Genomic DNA, 22,794 nt, shown 5'->3' on the forward strand with positions numbered 1-22,794 from the left:
AATATAATCAGTAAAACGCAAATAGGATTTCTTAAAGGTAGGTATATAGGCATATGTACAAGATTTTTTTATGATCTGATGGAAAAGATGGAAGAAGACGACATTCCTAGACTTTTAATTTTAATCGATTGTGAAAAAAATTTCGATACGGTCGAATGCATGGTCTTTTATACTAGAGGCTTTGCAGATTTATGGCTTTGACCATACATTTATAAGCTGGATTACAGCATGCTACTGTGATGCCTCTAGTGCAGTGTTAAACAACGGATATATTTCAGATTTTTTTTCATTGAAAAGACGGGTTGGTCAAGGGGATCCTCTTACTCCTTATCAATTTATTCTAGTTTTGGAACTTCTCAGTGCAGCTATTAAAAATGACCCTGATGTTGCTGGGGTTACAATTAATGACTCGGAATTTTTATTGAGTCAATATGCTGATGATTCTTCCCTAGTCCTGGATGGTGACCAAAAGTCTTTAAATCAATGTCTAAATTTGTTTGATAAATTTTTAGAATGTGCTGGACTGAGGTGTAATGTTGACAAAACTGAGGTCATATGGATTGGGTCAAAAAAGGGTAGTATGGAAAAACTTTTGCCAGAAAAAAATCTTGTTTGGAACCTTTCTGGGAGGTTCAAACTATTAGATATATGGTTTGAGCTTGCTAAATAAAGGCAACAGTAGTATACTGCTGTTCAAAACTCATAAATCCATGGACGAAAAACAAAATTGGAGTAACAAACTAAAACTGAGGGAAACGCATTAAATATAAGAGAACGACACAAAATTAAAATGTAACACACACAGAAACGGACGAAGCATTAGACAAAATCCTATGAGAATAACAAATATAACATCAACACCAAATACATGAATTTGGGATAGATAAGTACTGTGACACGTCTTAAAAGGGATAAGACTCTATGTAATTTTACAGCCAAGATAAACAGTATCAAGTCATTTCTTAATACTTGGGCTTATAGAGAACTAACATATATTGGGAGGATGGTTGTGTTTAAAACTTTAGCACTTCCCATTTTGGTTCAAGTTCTGACTGTCCTTCCTAACCCCCCAGATGGGGTTTTGAAGGAGATTCAAAATATATTTTTCATTTTTTTATGGAAAGGAAAACAAGATAAAGTGAAAAGAACAGTGGTTATGTCCAAACACTGTGATGGCGGTCTTAAGATGCCTAATATTTACTATTTTTGTTATAGTTTAAAAATGTCTTGGCTGTATGAATTACTAGACCCCCAAAATTAATCTCCTTGGAAAGTTTTGCTGCTTATATTAGTTATATACAAAAATTGGAGGGGTGGGGCAAACTTTTACATTTAAGTAAGGAAGGATTGCTTTATCATGTTTATTTGGCAACAAAAGTCAATCCCTTTTGGCGTGATATCCTGGTAAATTTTTCAAACTTGAAAAATAAGTTGAAAGTTGAAAACAATACCGATAGTCTGGCCCAGTCCATATGGCTAAATCTAAACATCAAAAGGGATGGCAAGATGATTTTGAAGGGAAAATATATTGAAAATTGTATATATAATTATCAATGATCTTGTGTCAGATAAAAATACATTATTCTCATAGGAAGAATTTGAATAAAAGTATAATATCAATACTAATTTTGTAGAGTTTTATGGTATTTAAGTGCTATTCCAAATAGATGGAAAAGAAGGATGGAAGATAGTTCTAAACTTGATAATATTGAAACTAAATTAGTTGAGAAAGTTAAAAATAGACCCAAAATCTTGAAAAAAATTTCTATGATTTATTTCTGAAGGATAATAAAGTATTATCACTATCTTCCCGTAACAAATGGAAACTAGACTTAAATATACAGATTGAAGATTGGAATGCTATTTATTCCATGCCCTTCATTATAACCAGAAATTCGTTTTTTCAAAATTTTCAATTTAAGATTGTTCAATGGATTCTACCATGTAATTCCTTTTGATATAAATGTAAATTAAAAGAAACTGAACTATGTACATTTTGTTCAGAAGTTAGAGAAAATATTTTTCACATTTTTTTTTAAATACTATACATTGTATATACAAATGTAGATGTAAGAGCATATTGCCCACAAAATATGGTGGGATAGAATATTTAAAGTATTGGATTAAAATAGAAAAATACTCTTAACCCCTACAACAAAAAATAAAAATGGATCAGAAGTGGCATTATTAGAAGCAGCATTTAATAACAAAATAAATTGTATTATTTATATCTTATTATATCATTATGATTTAATCGATCTTACAAGACTAGTGTTAATTAACTTTTTATACTTTGTGTCTCATACTGTATTATGTAATTTCACATGTTTCATCTTGAAAAATAAAATAATTACAAAAAAAAAAACCAGACGGTTACACGATATGGATTCGTAAAAATGATAAAAATCGTGCACAGAAGACTAGTAAGTTCATGACATATACATGCATCGGTTCAAGAATTGGATAAACATTATTTTTCACCAGTCACTCATTTTATATGACTATTATTATTTTTTTTTATTATGTATTATCATAATTTTGTTTACGGTTCATCTATACACTTTAAAACAAAATGGCTGTTAACACCATGAAATGTTCTCGGAGTACAGACAAATTTGTGCAATTTTAAAAGTTTTAAAGCCTGGCAGCACCTACATTGATAAATGTTACATTTGTTTTATGTTTTAAAAAGTTGAAAGCCTTTATGGATTTTGATGAACAATAATTGATTTAAATTATTGGGTATATTCTCCACATGAAGGTGCTCCTACTCATAGGAGGCTTGTACGCCGAGGAAAAAACTGAGCGCCATCTGTCGTCATAATGATCGTTAGTATATTAATAGAACAATAACATTTAACACATCGGCCAGACATAAACATAAACCAGATTAATTTCAATCCACTCAGTCACGTCTCAGTCATTACAGCTGAACGGACGTGCTGGGTCAGCTCTCCTTCACCCGCTATCTTCAATGAGGGTTTACTGGTGGATGGATCAACGACTTTCTACTTTAGAAGACAGAAACCAATCCAGTCAGAATACGTCAGGCATTATCCACGTAACCCGCGTCAGCATAAACTCCAAAACCCATAATGGATGGGGGAGTGTTATGCCGGCAGACGTCCGAGGGCTGTATCCGAGGTGTTGAATAATGGACCATCATTTCACTGTATCAAGACTTTTGTCCTGATAATGCTTGCCGTCATCTTTAACACTACGTCAGAGACCCATCTACCAGTACTCCGTCATCGAGGTTAGCAGGCTGCCAAGCTGACCAATCTGGCCCTGAAAGCAGGCGTTGTGAAGTAAAGGAACATCAAAATAGTAAAAAAAACAAAAAAAACTCATCATAACCAAGATGGCGGCCTACCTATGGCGTCCTCACCTGTTCCTGACCCACCGCAGAAAATATGTTAAAGCTCACCAAACGCCTTCGGGCACCGAGCCGATCGTGCGAATGCTGAAAAGCCAGTCAAGGTCGTTAAACACTCTCCTCATTTTTATATAGATATGTTGAATGTTATTTGAACATAATGTTTTTTAATTAATAAATATTTTAGACAAAAATAAGTATCTTTTTTTTAATATTATTATCTGTATAAAAAAAGAATTCTTTAATGTTATTTCGAACAACGTCGCCAGTCCTCGTGGTATATGGTGGCATCATCATCCATGTGTTACTGCTAAATGTTTAATTTAAACCAGCACATTTTAAATCTTGCTCAGCTCAATTATTATTTGCTATTAGATTACAGAAAACATTGTCACCACTAGATTTCGCCGAATGCATTTTATCTTTTATAAAATAGACATATTTTCGCTGTTATTTACAAGAAGCAGTTATAGAAATATGTGAAAGCATTTGCTTAAACTTTTTATCTTGAACGAATGTATCTTACCTTTAAATATAGGTTTTTTCATTCAAGTTTTATAGAAAAAAAGATAATTATGTTGTATAAAAACACAAGTAAGTTATTTAAATAAAACCTGTTCATTTACTACATGTATGTTAGCAGTAGTAAACAGAGACCACGCACTTTTTTTCTTTCCCAAAACTATAGAAAAATTAAAAGATTATTTCTGGCTATTGAAATAATCACGATAACGCGTTCTGTATATTTGTTTTGTGTCCACTCAATACATTTGCGTGACATTTTTCATTTTGGGATTTCAACATCTGGTATGAAGAAACAATTTTCGCATGGCATGACAACACTTAAGATATCTTAATGAATTATCGAGTTCTCAATTAGAAAAAAATGAGTGTTACATACTTATGTAAAGTAACCTGATCTACACCCAACAGTACAATATATATGCTCTGTCAATATGACCAACAATAGCACACCAGAAAAGTACATAAAAAAAAAAAAAATATTATCTTACACAAATTAAGGAGCATTTAGAGCTACGTCAAATCTAGAAACATGTTGTACATTTTTTGATAAGGCATGTTGAGATTTCTTTAAACGGAGTAAATTGTTTCATATATTTTTTTCCGATTTATGTTATTTCATTTTTGGTAATACATTCTTTTAAATTTTCATGCAAGTAAAGGTTAATTCAATATAGAATCAAACAAACCTTCATTTGACTCGCTTACATGTAAGAATGTGAAATGATAAACAACCAAAATACCGGGCAACAAGCCTTTGACTGTCAGATCTATAAATATAAAGCAATCCTATTTTCACCAGAGTTTGATGCGTCGGGTGAGCAACCAGTAGAGTTTGATGCGTCGGGTGAGCAACCAGTAGAGTTTGATGCGTCGGGTGAGCAACCAGTAAAGTTTGATGCGTCGGGTGAGCAACCAGTAGCAATGGATCTGTTTATCCTTATAAAATCTGTGTTAACTTCTATTCAGTAGTCGGGTTTGCTCGATTTTCAATTTCCTTTTCCCTTTTTTCTGTTTATATTTATAGTTTTGAAAAAACAAATTACTAGAATATTAATTTGTCATTAAAGATTTTGTATTTCGACTTAATTTCCATCGAACATTAAATAGTTAGTGTGAAATTTGATATTATGCCAATTTTTAATGCCCTCTAAGTCTTCAACTCCAATCGAAAACGATTCATCAATTTCTCGTCTTCCATTATATTATTTTAAAAATCTATCGATATTTCTCATGTTTCTGCAGTTAATCATCGGTAAGTAAAGGTATTGGGTTTAGATCATCCTGAACAAAGAAGTTAGAAGCCCTTATCACACTGATAACAAGCTTATATATTAGCTATTTACTTGCAATCTACGCGATAAGTGGTACAAATATACTGTTTTTATAATATCCAAAGGCCTTAAGGTGTACAAACAACACCGATATAAAAAAGGAAACATTAAAACAAATTAATGTAAGTATCTATAAATATTTCGGAAAACAGACATCCTTTATCAAAATGATTAGGATGTATAATGAATCATAACAAGCAATTCTGATATTTATACAATTAAAACCGCACACAACAGACGCTTGTACAATTCTAAAATTTCAATAATGACCTACATTTGTAGGTTAGGTATTTACAACAGTGACTTCATATACATATATAGGACTCTAAAGTGCGATGTGGACGCTAAAGTACGATGGTCACGCTAAAGTGCTATGGTATACGCTAAAGTGCGATGCCTCCATACTCTAAAGTCCGATGGTCCGCGAAAGTATAGACGTAAGAATTGTACTTGGATTATGACGTTAACAGTTGTTTATACAAATCAAAAATGAATATGCCGGAACAGAAATTAAGAATATTTGATTGACAACTGTTAAACCAAATGTCCATGACGTAATTTCAGACATAATCGTGCTTCGTCGGCTGAAGCAACTGTGTTTATTTATTTCGGATGCTGGAAGAAGAACGTGTGTCCTGCAGTCGACCATTTTACTATATAGATACAAAATAGGATTACGCATAGGTATCGTGTATCCTGCTTCGAATTCTATTGGTAGAAAACGGTCCCCGTTAAAATAATATCGATTTTATTGAAAAGAAACGTCAGTAAAATATAGGTTCGTGCTTTTAAGCGTAAATTATAAATTGTCGGCTAAAAACATAGTTTGTACAGTGTAGGAAAATATAAGATGTATTTTTCACGGAAAATGAGAAAGCTCGACGAATATCGCTTTTTCTCGCATTTTAAATTAAAGCTTAACGCCTTATACAAATGTTACTTAATATTCCGACAATGTGGTCGATCTTCTGAATTTTAGAAACTATCACTTAAGCCTACCGGTAAATCATAAAATCATCACATATGCTATACCTTAACATAACGGATTTGTTATAACAAGAGCAACACGACGGGTGCCAAATGTGGTGCAGGATCTGCTTACCTTCCGGAGCACCTGAGATTACTCCCAGTTTTTGATGGGGTTCGTGTTGCTTATTCTTTAATTTTCTTTGTTGTGTCATGTGTACTATTGTTTGTCTGTTTGTCTTTTTAATTTTTAGCCATGGCGTTGTCAGTTTATTTTCGATTTATAAGTTTGACTGTCCCTTTGGTATCTTTCTTCCTTCTTTTAACATACTAGCTTTTGCAAAAAGAATTTCTTTTTTATCCATGTACATTTTAAGCCGTCGAACCTTATCATATTGGTCCATCGCACTTTAGCGTGATATACCATTGTACTTTAGCAAACAAACAACCATCGCACTTTAGCGTGATACCCCATCGTGCTTTAGCGTAGACCATCGCACTTTAGCGTGACCATCGCACTTTAGAGTACCATCGCACTTTAGAGTCCTACATATATATATATATATATATATTATATGCTAACAAAATAGTAATATGCACTATGGACTGGTACATTTCTAAATTTTAAGCCGTTTGATACTGATTTAAAAAGTTATTTGAAACAGGTTAAGTAATTGACCACGGCTTCGTAATTATACATGCCAAAGGAATATCACTCTGCGATTTAGACTGATATAATTCCAGATTTGACAAATGTTAAAGGAATAGCAACAGAGACTGCGTTGTAATAACATAGTGTTGCTGTCGTATTGATCTTACTCATATAGAAGTTAGTAACTGGATTAGCCAATTCTACATTTCTGTACACAAGTTGTATTTTTTGTGATGATCACTATTCAATTCACCTGACTGTATAGTTGAATGGGTATAGATGTACATGTATGCTCACCCCAAGATTTATCTTGAAGGACCTTTCCTAAGCAGTCCGTTTTGATGTGTATGATGTATTAAATATACTCAACTTTGTCTGATTTGAATAGGACTGTTGAATCTGGGATCTTTTGTAAAACCAAGGATTTTTTTTTATCCCAGGCATAGATTACCTTAGCTGTATTTGGCACAACTTTTAGGAATTTTTGGTCCCCAATGCTCTTCAAATTTGTACTTATTTGGCGTCATAACTATTTTGATATGCGCGTCACTGATGAGACTTATGTAGACGAAACGCGCGTCTGACGTATTAATTTATAATCCTGGTACTTTTGATAACTTTTTGTACGAAGGATGGCATGCTCTACTCATTAACGAACCGTAAGGCTTATAACAATACTTGGATGGCCTGATGCGATACAAAATGCCAATCCCTATCAATTTAAACATATCAAACCGGTATCTCCTAGACGCCGTCAAAACTACATCTTCGCTAGCCAAGGGTTACGATCCACTCCCGCTCTCTTCACCCTTGGCAGATTGAGCCAACATTTGTTATATCAATGTCGCGCCATCTATCGGAAGATTAAAGTAACGCCCATTCCGAATACATTATTCTTGACCAATGGTAGCACTTGAACTCTTCAATTTGGAGGTAAACACACGATAGTGTCCAGATTCTACCCACTTGGTAAAGCCGGAAACGAAAATATACGTCAACATCCATGCATTTGTGCATGAAACATACACAGGAACTTCTATTTGTTGATAAAAAAACATTCAAGTTGTCACTAAATATAGTCGTATGTTTAGTGATGTAAAGACTTGTTGCACAATAAACACGTGGCAATTGTTTACAAACACTTTCTACATTTACACGTGATAATGTTATAGGCGCTTTTTGATTGGATGCAGCGAGTTTCTACTGCAACCAATACAAATTCTTACCTTGTGTCTCCGAAATATTATCTCAATCCGCCAAGGGTGAAGAGAGCGGGAGTGGATCGTAACCCTTGGCTAGCGAAGATGTCAAAACTACTGCCAGTTTGGATTACTGTTTTGTACGGAAGCGTATTAGCGCCACACAATTTTTTTTTAATATTTCTTCCTATGTTTGCTTTGCGTTATAACGGAAACATTTTTGATATAACGCAAACATTTGCGAAAAAATGCAAATATCATGATTTTAATTATCCATTACGTTTTGTATATATGTCCGTCTGTCATTCATTTCGGTTGTAATTTACTAGTAGATAAAAAATGAAACAAACATACAAAGCCAAATCATTATAATAAAATTAATATGCATAGGAATAATGGAATACGCGAAGTGCAATTATACATAAATTAAGACTGATGTGTGCATCACAAAAGTATATAATTCAACAAGAAAATAGTAATAATAATAATAATAGTATAGTTTATAGTGTCATACAATTATGGAACTTAGAAGTCAAATAGACAACATGATCTTTTGCTTCAAAATAAATTATAAATAAGGAAACATTTTATTTTTTAATTTTGATGCAAAATCTAAGAAAATGATAAAGATTCTTTGATAGAAAGTCATTGAATTTTCACTTCAATATAGTGAAGTATTTTTAAGATGCTTTGGTAGCAATTTGAATGGAGAGAACATGATTTTATTAATAAAACATCTTCATTCTATACATTTATTGCCAAAGGGTAGCTTGTTTGAATCTAACCAACTTTACACAGTTCTCAAACGAGATCTTACTTCGGAATTATATTTATATTCGGTTATAGTTAAAACTAACCAGTTTTAATAAGAATATGGCAGCACATATGAATATAACAAAGGAAAAGTACAAAAACAAAACATCAAATGGTATAATGTACATACTGAACACATATATATATACCAGGTCTGGTAAGATGTAAGAATACTGTGAATAACAAGACACACATGACATAACAAAATACATACACATAAAAACATTAAACTCAGAGCAATTAAACCCCCTTGCCGCATCAAACACTGTGCATGTAAAAGACACTTGCAAGTTAAAACCTTTCGTGACAAGCAAACGTAACAATACACCACCGATTCCTCTTTTGAAGATTACGGCTAGTTGTGTGCTTATCAGATTTGCCTTTACATTTTGCATTTGCTAGGCGCGTGGTCGTTGAAAGAAGTTCAAAATATTGTATAATGTTCGTCTCTTAAAAGATTACTTTAAAATCTAATCTATGTCTAATCTATGTGTACAGACGATTCTGAGGGTTGACATTACTTTGACATTAACGTTTGGGTAATCTATAATGATCATATAGTAGGCGTGAATAATAATTAATGTTTGATTTGACTAGAAGTTCATATCAGCATACATATTAATCACAAAGACTTTAGAAATCAGGTATTATAGTATACAGAAAAAATGGCCGTTGAAAGATGTAAACAAATGTTTAGATGACTTTAACATATAATATATGTCTAATCTGTGTGTACAGACGATTCTGAGGGTTGAAATGACTTCGATATTAGTATTTGGTTGATCTATAATCATATCGTAGGCTGGAATACGGATTAATGTTTGATTTGGCTTGAATTTCGTATTAAACTTCTACAGTAATATATTAACTATTGACTTTCTTATCTTTAAATCAAACAAGCACTATAAATTCAAATATTTAACTTGTAATACAGGCGATGATGTGTAAAATCAGACTTGTAATACGTTCTTAGATAAATAAAACAATGTCTTTTTTTAGTTTGTGAAACCTTGGCAAGAATTGATTTTTTCCATTATTCAGTTACATATATCAACATAATGCAAGCATTTGACCGTGCTGAAGTACGTTCGTTATTCATTTTCAGTGATTATTCAAAATTCAATAATGAATAATGAAATAGTTCATGGTTCACTATTCAATGTTAAGTGATGAATAATAGCACATTTCATTTTTACGGAAATGTTGTTCACCGTGCCGGAAATTTAGAAATGATCCTTGTAAACTTATCGCTCCTTAAAAAAAAAATTCTAAAAGGTTACCAATTCAACACTGTAATAAGATCATTGAATATTGTTTTTATTGGTATAAATATTGATTTTGTTATCAGTAAATTAAAAGCAAACTAAATATCATTAGTATGTTATATACATTTATCAGATGTTTAGTAGTAAATACAGTAGTTTTGAATATTTGATAAATAGCCTGCTGTTTAATCCATATCGCATATCCTTTATCATTATCGCATACTCTTTATCACACCCCTACTTTTTTTTTTACTGTCAGTGCTCTCTGATCTGTTCATAGTGTCTTTTTTTTGTCGGGATGTACAACTACCCGGCCAACTCCACTTGTATTTTCTGTCCATCTGATGAGTTAAGCCTTTTTCAACTGATTTGTATAGTTCGTGCTTATGTTGTACTGTTATACCACTGTACCAAGTTAGGGGTTGGGATCCCGCTAACATGTTTAACCCCGCCATATTATTTATGTATCTGCCTGTCCCAAGTCAGGAGCCTGTAATTAAGTGGTTGTCGTTTGTTTATGGGTTAAATTTTTGTTTTTCGTTAATTTTTTTTATATAAATAAGGACGTTAGTTTTCTCGTTTGAATTGTTTTACATTGTTATATCGGGGCCTTTTATAGCTGACTATGCGGTATGGGCTCTGCTCATTGTTGAAGGCCGTACGGTGACCTATAATAGTTGTTAATGTCTGTGTCATTTTGGTCTTTTGTAGACAGTTGTCTCATTGGCAATCATACCACATCTTCTTTTTTAAATGAATAATGAAATATATTTCTTTTTACTATGACATTATATCCCGTATTTCTGAATTCGTCATTTTCATATTATCTAACAAATATTCAAATTGATGTCAGGAAAAAATCAAAACAGTTTTTGATTTTTTAAACTTTATTTATTTAGTTAGTTTCGGAGGATAAACTAGAAGGTTTCCCTAACTATTTTTAACAGAAATTCCTTGGTTCAATGTTTGGACGACCTGAATACCAAAACATATATATATATATTTTTTGATGTTTAGACGAGTTGTATATATATATATATATAGGCGTAAAAAATAATTTTCACATGTGCAGATATATATATACAACTCGTCTAAACATCAACCCAACAATGTTAGATCTGTAAATTTGCTTTCGCAAATATTTGGTTCTTCCCTCGCCGGGATTCGAACCCATGCTACTGTGATATCGTGACACCAAATCGCCTGCACTGCAGCCGTCCCGCTAGACCACACGACCACCTGGGCTCTTAAAAAAAGAGCTTTCGCTGGCCGTGTGTTACCTTTCCACGTCAGTTTTAATCTAGCGGCGTACTGCAGTACATGATATATAAGGCATGAAGATGTTATTGTTACAGATCTGCTAAATTATCTATAGTAAAGGATCCTACAAATTAATGTAAGATACAGTCACAGAAAATAATTATATTTATAAGTACGTCTGAGTCAGTGACAACCCTACAACAGATGTATCCATCGGATCGCCATCAATGATGGTGATACATGGCTGTGTACATAATGTATATACAACTCGTCTAAACATCAACCCAACAATGTTAGATCTGTAAATTTGCTTTCGCAAATTTTTGGTTCTTCCCTCGCCGGGATTCGAACCCATGCTACTGTGATATCGTGACACCAAATCGCCTGCACTGCAGCCGTCCCGCTAGACCACACGACCACCTGGGCTCTTAAAAAAAGAGCTTTCGCTGGCCGTGTGTTACCTTTCCACGTCAGTTTTAATCTAGCGGCGTACTGCAGTACATGATATATAAGGCATGAAGATGTTATTGTTACAGATCAGCTAAATTATCTATAGTAAAGGATCCTACAAATTAATGTAAGATACAGTCACAGAAAATAATTATATTTATAAGTACGTCTGAGTCAGTGACAACCCTACAACAGATGTATCCATCGGATCGCCATCAATGATGGTGATACATGGCTGTGTACATAATGTATATACAACTCGTCTAAACATCAACCCAACAATGTTAGATCTGTAAATTTGCTTTCGCAAATATTTGGTTCTTCCCTCGCCGGGATTCGAACACATGCTACTGTGATATCGTCACACCAAATCGCCTGCACTGCAGCCGTCCCGCTAGACCACACGACCACCTGGGCTCTTAAAAAAAGAGCTTTCGCTGGCCGTGTGTTACCTTTCCACGTCAGTTTTAATCTAGCGGCGTACTGCAGTACATGATATATAAGGCATGAAGATGTTATTGTTACAGATCAGCTAAATTATCTATAGTAAAGGATCCTACAAATTAATGTAAGATACAGTCACAGAAAATAATTATATTTATAAGTACGTCTGAGTCAGTGACAACCCTACAACAGATGTATCCATCGGATCGCCATCAATGATGGTAATACATGGCTGTGTACATAATGTATATACAACTCGTCTAAACATCAACCCAACAATGTTAGATCTGTAAATTTGCTTTCGCAAATTTTTGGTTCTTCCCTCGCCGGGATTCGAACCCATGCTACTGTGATATCGTGACACCAAATCGCCTGCACTGCAGCCGTCCCGCTAGACCACACGACCACCTGGGCTCTTAAAAAAAGAGCTTTCGCTGGCCGTGTGTTACCTTTCCACGTCAGTTTTAATCTAGCGGCGTACTGCAGTACATGATATATAAGGCATGAAGATGTTATTGTTACAGATCAGCTAAATTATCTATAGTAAAGGATCCTACAAATTAATGATCCTATATAAATTAAATACTCTATGTTTTTTTTTCCCTTTATTTTCACATTACCTTTGATTATATATATATAACATTTCAATTGTGCCGCAACGACCATTAGAGGGGTTAAGGAGGACTTAAATGCCAAAATTCGCGTGAAAGTGAAGAAATAGCCTATTTTGAATAATGGAATGAACTGATGCGACATTCCAACCCCTAATTACAGATATACATTATACATCATTCGAAAGCTTATTAATTGAAGAACAAAAGGTATATAGTCAATATTTTCCGCAACGCATATTAGAGGTGTAATAAAAAAGAAAAAAATACTTACAAAAATTCCAATATAAGTTCGAATGTTGACTCATAAAACTATTGGTCTTAAAATTCTGCTATATCTCAAAATGAATGCAATTATTTAATGATTTTCATGGTTCATAGAACTTTTGTTTGTGGACACGCAAATATACACAAAGCAACAAACATTCTAAAACTGGATAGTCTTAGTCATCCAATTTGTTTAAACTTATAGAACAATAGTTATCAGTATTCGTGATGTAACAAATAATCAAATCGTAGTGTTAAACCAGTCACGAGATCTATGTTAACTTAGTGCCTTGAAAATGTCATATACCATCTCATTTTTTTTTAAATTGTAAAGAGAATTGAACACACTAAAGAAGCTTTTGTTTATTGAATTCGATTTAATGTTATCTTTTCAAGTATAAATCATGATAAAAAACGGATCCTTTATTTTGAAATACTTGTATTTATTTGATCTTAATCGAAGCGTTATGGAACTGCAATGTTTGCCTATTAAGAACCATTGCACTTCATGTGATTAGATTTTTCGTGAGATATAGAAACTAAGAGACGTAGGGAAGGTCAAAATATAATAACGCCAGGAGAAAGAGATAACTCTACAAAATTTCGTCAAAAGAAAAAAATAGAAATAAAGTATTGTGCTGAACCACCCCCTTTTGCATTATGTGATATAAGAAAACACCAAGGCACATTGGCGTCCGCCGCACACATAACAAAAGATAATTCATAAATTTGCAACCCAATAATAAATATAAAATTTGCCTCCAAAACATACTTTTAATGAATTAATAACTTGCATTGATTCCCCGCCCCTCCCTGTGAACTACCCAATGTCGCCTTGTGGTGTGTTCATGCACCCATGTTAGGCCCACCTATGGAACCGTTCTTTCAGCGTGAACATTCATGAAATATTTGCCACTGGAAGTTAAGCGACCAACAATCATATATGATTAGTTTATATATAATGAGAGCTTAAGGGTAGATGCCTCTACTAAACAGACACATTCCTAGCCTCCTATTTTAAATAGTAGCGTTTTTCTATTATTTATACATCTATATGCCAGGGCGGCGCTCACGAGGTGCACTCGACTCCAATTTTAATTTGCTAAGATTGTTTGTTTTCTTATCGAAAGTCAGTGGGTTTTTTTTCAGCAACTCGGCTTCCTCCACACTTATAAACTGCCCACTACGAAATAGTGCAAAAGTGGCGCTTAAAAGTGGCGTTCAAACACAAACAATCAATCAATCAATACATCTGCGCCATAGACAGAAATGTTTTTAAAATTTTCAAAAACACCCAAATTTCCGTTTTTTACTTTGAGTTTAACTCATTGTTTTTGGGGGTTTTGTTTTTTACACAGTGTGAACTATGTAGCGTCCATATTAAACTGTATTTCCATTGATGTTGATGATCATCTATATAAGTTGGTTGGTTGTTACTCGTGGAGATTTTTACTTTATCTAACTAAAAGAAGTCTCATCAACACTGTTTGTCAGAATGTGTGTGTGTTTATTGCCCCATCCCCATTTGATTTCTCATCACTTTTACAAAACATAACAGCATAATTGGTTTGCAATTTTCGATGATCAACGTTGTCAATTTAATGATAGCATACTCATTAAAAACAAAATAAATTGTGAACCAAGTGAAATTTGGCGTATCAATTCATAATTCAATAATCTCATTCAAATGTTAATGGTGAAACACTTTGAACAATTCCCCCTCAAATGTTTGCAATCGTGGTTAACATAATTAATGTATCGGACGTAGGTGTATTTGAAACTTTTTTCTTTAATTCCAGATATTAAAAGTAAAATCACCAATGTACTGAACTCCGAGAAAAATTAAAAAAGGAAAGTCCCTAATCAAATGGCAAAATCAAATGATAAAACACATCAAACGAATGGACAACTGTCATATTCCTGACTTGGTACAGGCATTTTCAAATGTAGAAAATGGTGGATTGAACCTGGTTTTATTGCGCTAAACCTCTCACTTGTATGACAGTCGCATCAAATTCCATTATATTTACAACGATGCGTGAACAAAACAGACATAATAGGTACATTTTTTTTTTGTAAATACAAGTAGTCAAAATATGGGTACAGCAGTCATCACTGTGTCACAATCTCAAAACAAACAAATATTTAACAAAAAAGCACAAAGAGCATCTATCAAATTTAAAAATCACATGCATTGCTACGAGTGTTTGACGCCATAAAATGTAAACGTCATATATAGAAGTATAAAATAATTTTGCCGTTCAATTTTTTATCAAAAAAAGTATAGTTTTCACATGGGGAATGGTAGTATACAGTGTTAGAAAATCAATGCATATTAGAACTAATTTCAGAAACAGACAGAGATTTAAAATTATCCAGAAGTTCTTTAGAATTTATAAGAATTTATAAAAACGAGTTCTATTTGAGATATTCCTTCATTTTTAAAAATACGTTTGATTAGGAAAATAATGCTGTTTCCCAGATAAAACAAAGACCCTTAATGATATCGTGGTAATGCAATAAATGCTCCCTTTACGTTCGTTCGCACCTTTCGTCAAAATATAAGAAAGCTCTATCAGGAATTCGAATATACATTTTCGTTTGAAACAAAAAATGTTAAGATCTTACAACTATGAAAAATATCGCGAGAATAAGGATTATAAATACATATGACGATATTAAAGAAAGCATATCTAAACTATGCGCAACGTCTTTCCATGAAATGCTTGTATTGTTTCCAGTGTGATCACTTCTCGACAAATTGATTTTAGTCTTTTTATTTTCTTCAACAGGTTCGTCCGAAACTTGTCGACTATTATCCGAAACTTGTCGAGTAATATCCGAAACATGCCGAGTATAACCAGAATCTTTTGTTTCATACAAAGGTTGTACAAGATTATTCCTGTGGAGACCTAACTTTTCAGAAACATCTCTCCATGTAGCTTCTTCTATCGCTGTTTCCTCCACCGTCTGAGATTCGATATCTCCACGTTTCCAAGGAAATTTAGTTGCAATGGCTCTCCATAACTTGTTCATTTTCTGTTTTTCGTCTCGACAATAAATAGCAGATATTATTATAACAGAAAAGACAATCATCCCACTTACAATAATTATTACCACCATCATTATCAACAAGATGCACATAGGATTTGACGATGATGGAATCGCGGCGGAGACGAGTGTCAAAAATATTGCATAAGAGAGTAATATTGTCATGGCGAGGCTGATTCGTTCACCAGATTCAACAGGTAGAAGGAACACTAAAGGATTCAGTAAACTAAACAACAAGGTTGGACAAACAACCATCAAAAGAAAATACAAAGGTTCACGTTGTATTGTAATGTCCACATTATATCCACTATAACCACCAAGACTATATGTATACGGCCGATTACCAGTCAACTTCCAGTTTGAATTTGGAACGAAAAATGTCAGATCAAAAGAATTTGTAGGAGCAAGAGATAGCGTGACATCAGCTTGGGTAAGTCCCCATGTAACAAACTGTAATGTGCACGTTTGTGAATCAAATGGAAACTTCGATATGTCTGTGGTACACTTTGCCTTCATAACTCCCCCTGGTGCCCAAAATGTTAAACCGTTATATAATACTGTTGACATAAATTGGAATTCTCCTTCGATAGGTTTCAGGTCTTCCACATTATTAACTAAAACCAAAGGCGGAGTCCATATATTGCTTTGTAGTATAGAAAGTGAGGACTTCCCGCCGTATTGTGTCGGATCCCATGATATTCCGCCATCGTTCCAACTGGTAAATAATCCAGCATTTACCTCAATGGTTTCGTCAATTTCTTCGAATTTTGTAATCGTCAATAAGAAGAATCCTATTTGAATATCCATCGGATTAGATCGGTTGACATTTGGTATAACCTCCTTGTTATAATTAGCAAATACATCGGAATGCAGCTGGTACACATTGGCCAAAGTTTGTCCTTGAACAGCAACGATTAGAAAATTAGCAACAATTAAAATTTTGAAAATGGCCATTTCAACGTAAGATTTTTAAAATAAGGTTATTCGCAGTTAAGACTATGACATATATTGCCTTATTTTTTTCGAGATCATGCTTGATATATCTTTGTAAATGATATATTGACTTAATATGCTTACTGAAGTTGTTTGATTTAAAGGTGATGGTGTTTGTTTAATTATTAAGGGAATGGCAGATTAAAAATATTTGATTTTATAACAAAGGTGTTTGACAATATATATTCTACTCTAACCCATAAATGAATAGTCTATTACGCCATAGCTTAGTGACAATTTTGAGAACATGCTTTACTTTAAGTACTTAGGAATAGCAATTTCTTAAATTTGTAATATGTGCGAAATTATTCCTTTTAACAAATTTTCAAATATTTTCGTAAAATTGTTTACTATAATAACAACTAATAATGAAGAATAAACATTATTTTAATGGTATGTATTCGTAAGAATAAAGAATCATGTAAATATTAATTGATTATATACACTTGTTTACACTAACTCATGACTGTTTTCCATGTTTTTGTGATTGTTTTCCGAATCAGTGCAGATGTGGTTAATTCTAATTTTGAAGATTTTATGTTAGTATCTTTTGCACTATTACTTTAAATACAGTACAAGCATAATACAAACTGAATGAATAAAGACCAAAAAAAATACTAAAGGAGCTAATATTTGATTTTTAAGGGGGCGGGGGATGCTAGGATGAAAGTTGAAAAAAGGCAGGACAGGTGTTTTGAGTAAAAAAAAGGCAGGATGAGCAACTCGACAAAAAAAGCAGGATGACAATTTATGTAAAAAAATTCAGGATAAATTAATAAAAAAGGCAGGACCGAAGAGATTTTAAAAAGACAGAACCGAATAGAGTTAAAAAAAAAAGCAGGACCGAATAGATTCCCGGTCGACTTTGTTTGCAGTTAATTTATTCTCGTCCGGAAAATGCATTCAGTAATTTATATTGGCAAACAACAATCGAACTTTTATCAGATTTGTTTTATTATGTTAAATCACGAAACAAACAAACTAGATGGCGACAGACAATTGCATATTATTGATATAAAAAAACTGGTTGTGTATTTTAGCTGTATGTGTTATTTATGTATATAAACCGAAGATGTAGTATGATTGCCAATGAGACAACTCTGCACAAGAACCTAAATGACACAGAAATTAACAATTATAGATCACCGTACGGCCTTCAAAAATGAGTAAAGCCCATGCAGCATAGTCAGCCAAAATCCACCCCGAAATGACAAATGTAAAAGAAAACAAACGAGAAAACTAATAGCCTAATTTATGTACAAAATAATGAACGAAAAGAAATATGTTATACAACACCAAACGACAACCTGTGAATTATAGGTTCTTTATCACTTTGGACAGGCACATACAGAATGTGGGTGATTAAACACATTTGCGGTCGCCTCCTAATCTTAAACAGCAGTGTAACAGTACGACATAACAACAAACTATAAATATCAGTTGAAACTCATCAGATGGTTTCAAACAGAACTACATCTAACAAAAAAACAGAGTAGACGTGGATAGGTTCTAGTCATCCCAACAACGAAAAGACACTTAGGTACAGATTTGAGAGTACTAGCTAGCAGTTACAGCTAAGTCAAATCAAATACCAACTGATGAAAACAATCATGCTTGTAAGATAAAATTAGAAGTCAGTACAGATCAAACATCCAATGGATATAGTGTAAAGACGTCATAAACAGTCATAATAGATATAGGAAGATGTGGTATGAGTGCCAATGAGACAGCTCTCCATCCAAATAACAATTTATAAAAGTAAACCATTATAGGTCAATGTACGGCCTTCAACACGGAGCCTTAGCTCGCACCGAACAACAAGCTATAAAGGGCCCCACAATTACTAGTGTAAACCCTAGTTTTTTATTTATTTGTTGAGTGTATGTTTACTTGTTTTTGTTAATATGCCTAATTTATGTACAAAATAATGAACGAAAATAAATATGTTATACAACACCAAACGATAACCTGTGAATTATAGGTTCATGACTTTGGACAGGCACATACAGAATTTGTTGAGTGTATGTTTACTTGTTTTTGTTAATATGTGTTTTTGATTAATTTAAGCCATTCCAATTGATATTTTATAGTGCATGTGTCTTCCTATATTGTAATGTTACACCTCTGCTTCAGGTTAAGATGAAGGTTGGCGCCTGTTAAAAAATCAAAACCCGCTGCATTTGTTTGTACTTGTCCTGGTCAGGAACCTGATGTTCAGTGGTTTTCGTTCTGCATTACGTACAGATCTGAAAGTAATCGCAGTTACTGACATCTAGTCAAAGCCTCTAACAACTTATAAAAACTCCTGCATCAAAGTGACAAGCCCATTATTTGCGTTCATATGGTTATACATTATACCGAGTTATTATATGATCTACTATGGGTATACGCTCTGCCTACTTTCATCTTTGATTCTACTTGGGTTTCATGGTTATAAATCCATGTAGGATATACCATCAAGTTGCAGACAATAAACAATGGTTTTCCACTAACACACCTTTTATGCAAATTATTTCTTTAAAACATCAAAAGAAAAAGATGCAATTTATATATATTACAAAACAAATTAAAACAATCTGTGATTATAATAGCTGATTCAAATCGTTATGAAGACTTACAAAATATCTGTTATAAATTACTAGTATTCTATATAATATTATTTGATATCTTGATTTAATCAGTGATAGCGAATGATGAAATTCGCGATTATGATTTTAATCCGTGGTTGATATTTTTTTTAAATTCCTGATTATTCAAGATTTCAATTATATTTTTGGAGGTCCAAAATGTGCTTCCGTAGCAAGCAATGCGATCGTTTAGATTTAAACACAAATATCAACATTTTACTGTAGATTTTAAGAGCAAAATTGGTATAACGTATGTACACGTTTTAGAAAACAGAATTGATTTTTGCATAACTGAATCTAGTTTTAATTATTTTCATTTAAAATCTATACAAGACCAGTGATAAAACTGGACAGTCAATAATGTCCTATTTCGGACATATTGTTTCACGTTTTAATCGTTAATTTTACATTAAAGAATAGAGAACTGTTTAAACATTTAACATATATTTTACTATTTCACTTTCATTATGATCAATATTTCCTATTATTGAGAAGATTCGTGAATCATTCAAGTCGCTAGTTACCAAGAGTTAAAAAACATTATACACAAAATTGTTTCTAAATAAAGTTGTCAGATCGACAATACAAGTATATGACAAGAAGTGCGATGGACCTCTTCACACGACTCCTTATGATAAATATTTCGCGAAACATTCAACACACTTGCTACCAATAGTAAAGTACATAGACAACATTGTATTCTATGAGAAGTTGCCTGTTCAACAACACATTACAAGAGGTGCGATGGACTTCTTCACAGAACTCCTAGTTTTGATTGTATTATTGTGTATCACAGGATTGATTCATGGACAAAATTTATCGGACGTTTATAAACTTCGTAATGACATACTGTCCAGTTATGATAAGGACGTAGTACCAGCAACTGACCAATCACAACCATTGACCATCGAAACTCGTTTTTATCTTGTCAACATTGCATTGTTTGAGGAAATATCGGAGACCATCAGTATAATAGCCGCTATAGAACTGAAATGGAAAGACGGAGGAATATCCTGGCAACCTAGTAATTATGGAAACAAAAGGCGTTTGAAATTAAAACAAGGGAACATCTGGACACCACCAATTATGCTACTTAACAGCATTGACGATCTAAGACCTTTTGAAGGTGATAACGAATTTATGGCCACATTGCAATGGAATGGAACTGTGGCATGGGGACCAGGGGGTGTTTTAAATGCAAAATGTACTGTTGACATATCCAAATTTCCATTTGACACTCAGACATGCGTATTAATGTTCGGAACATGGGGATTAGGTACCGAAGATGTTATCCTCGTAACTTCTACTTATGGAGAGCCCCTAGACTTATCATTTTACACACCTAATGCCAATTGGAAGTTAGAATCGTATCGGGCTAATACTGTTGCCGATTTTACTATAGGATATAATGTATTGTTAGTAGCATTGACAATAAAACGTGAACCTTTATATTTCACATTGATGGTTGTCTGCCCTACATTGCTTTTTGGATTGCTGAATCCGTTAGTGTATCTTCTACCAGTTGAATCAGGTGAACGAATTGGACTTTCAATAACGATACTGCTGTCTTATGCCATATTTCTAACACTCGTCTCCGCCGCGATTCCGGCATCGTCTAATCCTATGTGCGTCTTGTTGATAATGATGGTGGTTATAATAATTGTAAGTGGACTTATTGTGACGTCAGTGATTGGAATTTCAGCTTTGCATCATAGAGATAAATCAAGGGAGATGAATGCAGTTTGGATATTCATAGGAACACGGTTGCCTTGGATACGTAAAAGTAAAATTAAGCCACTTCAAACAGACAAAAACACATCTCGAGCTTTGCCAAACATACAGCCAAAACCAAAATCAAACATTACACCACCCGATATACGACCCTTATATGAAGAGAAAGAAAATAATAGGCCGAAAGAAAGTTGGACAGACATGGCAGATCGACTGTTCACAAAGGAGACAACAGAGATGCAAACCAAATCAGCTGAAAAACAACTCCGTGATACTGTTTCCTGGCAAGACGTTGTGGACGGCATGGATGTTCTATGTATGATAGTTTCATATGTGACAATGATTTTAGTTATTTTTATTTTCTTTGTTATTATAGCCAGTTGAGAATTTGTTTAGTAAAAACTCTCGAATATATTTCTTGCTTTTTTCTTTGGTAATTGTGTGTATTTTCTCTTCAAATTATTACTCCTTAACATTTTTTATTATTCTTAAAAAAATGTATGTAGTTGATATACTAAACATTTCCGTTTTAATGAAGTACAATTATAAAAGAGTCATCACACTTGTGTCGGTCCCGAATCAGGAGCCTGTTACAGTAAAAAGTAAAATCACAAAAATACTGAACTCAGAGGAAAATACAATCAGAAAGTCCATAATCACATGGAAAATCAAATGACAAAACACATTCAGTGGCTATCTTTGATTCAGGTCTTCATATTTGTTTTTCATAATTTTATTTTAATAAATTTCGCCATTAGTTTTCTCGTTTGAATTTTACGAGTAAAACGGATTTCTACGTATCTTGAAAATTATAGATTGATTTTTAGACAAATTTAGTACCGTAAATTTAGTAACGTTTTTTTCGCCGATTCTATGTTCTTTCTATATTTAAATCTTTATCAACGAGTGAGAATGGAATATTAATATAATTAATTCATGCGATATGTAATGTTCTAAATCACATGTCACAAAATAATCTTGAAAAATAACAAATAACAACCACTAACAACGTTCATGGCTGGGTCCATCACATTGTGATGTGGGGTCACATGTATACAATTTCACTTTAAATTTCAACGTTGTTCTTTGTTCCGTCTCCATTAAGCTAAGTGAACTTTTAAAAGTTGCAGAAAATATTATACAATATTTAATGAGAACAGAAAAAACAACGAAAGCATTTTGCTATCGAGTTGACACACAGATTTATCGTATCGGTCAGACAATATTATTATA

The 22,794-nt window shown here is 33.3% G+C and overlaps 2 protein-coding genes across 2 annotated transcripts; one reads left to right on the plus strand and one right to left on the minus strand.

The window, feature by feature from the left end:
- Window positions 1–14,685: 14,685 nt before the first annotated feature.
- On the minus strand, window positions 14,686–17,191 carry LOC139501347 (acetylcholine receptor subunit alpha-1-B-like). The gene has a single exon (XM_071290393.1). It carries the CDS (start codon window positions 17,162–17,164, stop codon window positions 15,776–15,778), a length of 1,389 nt encoding a protein of 462 aa, XP_071146494.1. The 5' UTR covers window positions 17,165–17,191; the 3' UTR covers window positions 14,686–15,775.
- A 3,016-nt stretch (window positions 17,192–20,207) lies between these two features.
- On the plus strand, window positions 20,208–21,973 carry LOC139501295 (acetylcholine receptor subunit alpha-1-B-like). Its single transcript, XM_071290329.1, has one exon. It carries the CDS (start codon window positions 20,575–20,577, stop codon window positions 21,943–21,945), a length of 1,371 nt encoding a protein of 456 aa, XP_071146430.1. The 5' UTR covers window positions 20,208–20,574; the 3' UTR covers window positions 21,946–21,973.
- The last annotated feature ends 821 nt before the right edge of the window (window positions 21,974–22,794 follow it).

Source organism: Mytilus edulis, chromosome 13 (assembly GCF_963676685.1).
Source record: "Mytilus edulis chromosome 13, xbMytEdul2.2, whole genome shotgun sequence".
NCBI lineage: Eukaryota > Metazoa > Mollusca > Bivalvia > Mytilida > Mytilidae > Mytilus > Mytilus edulis.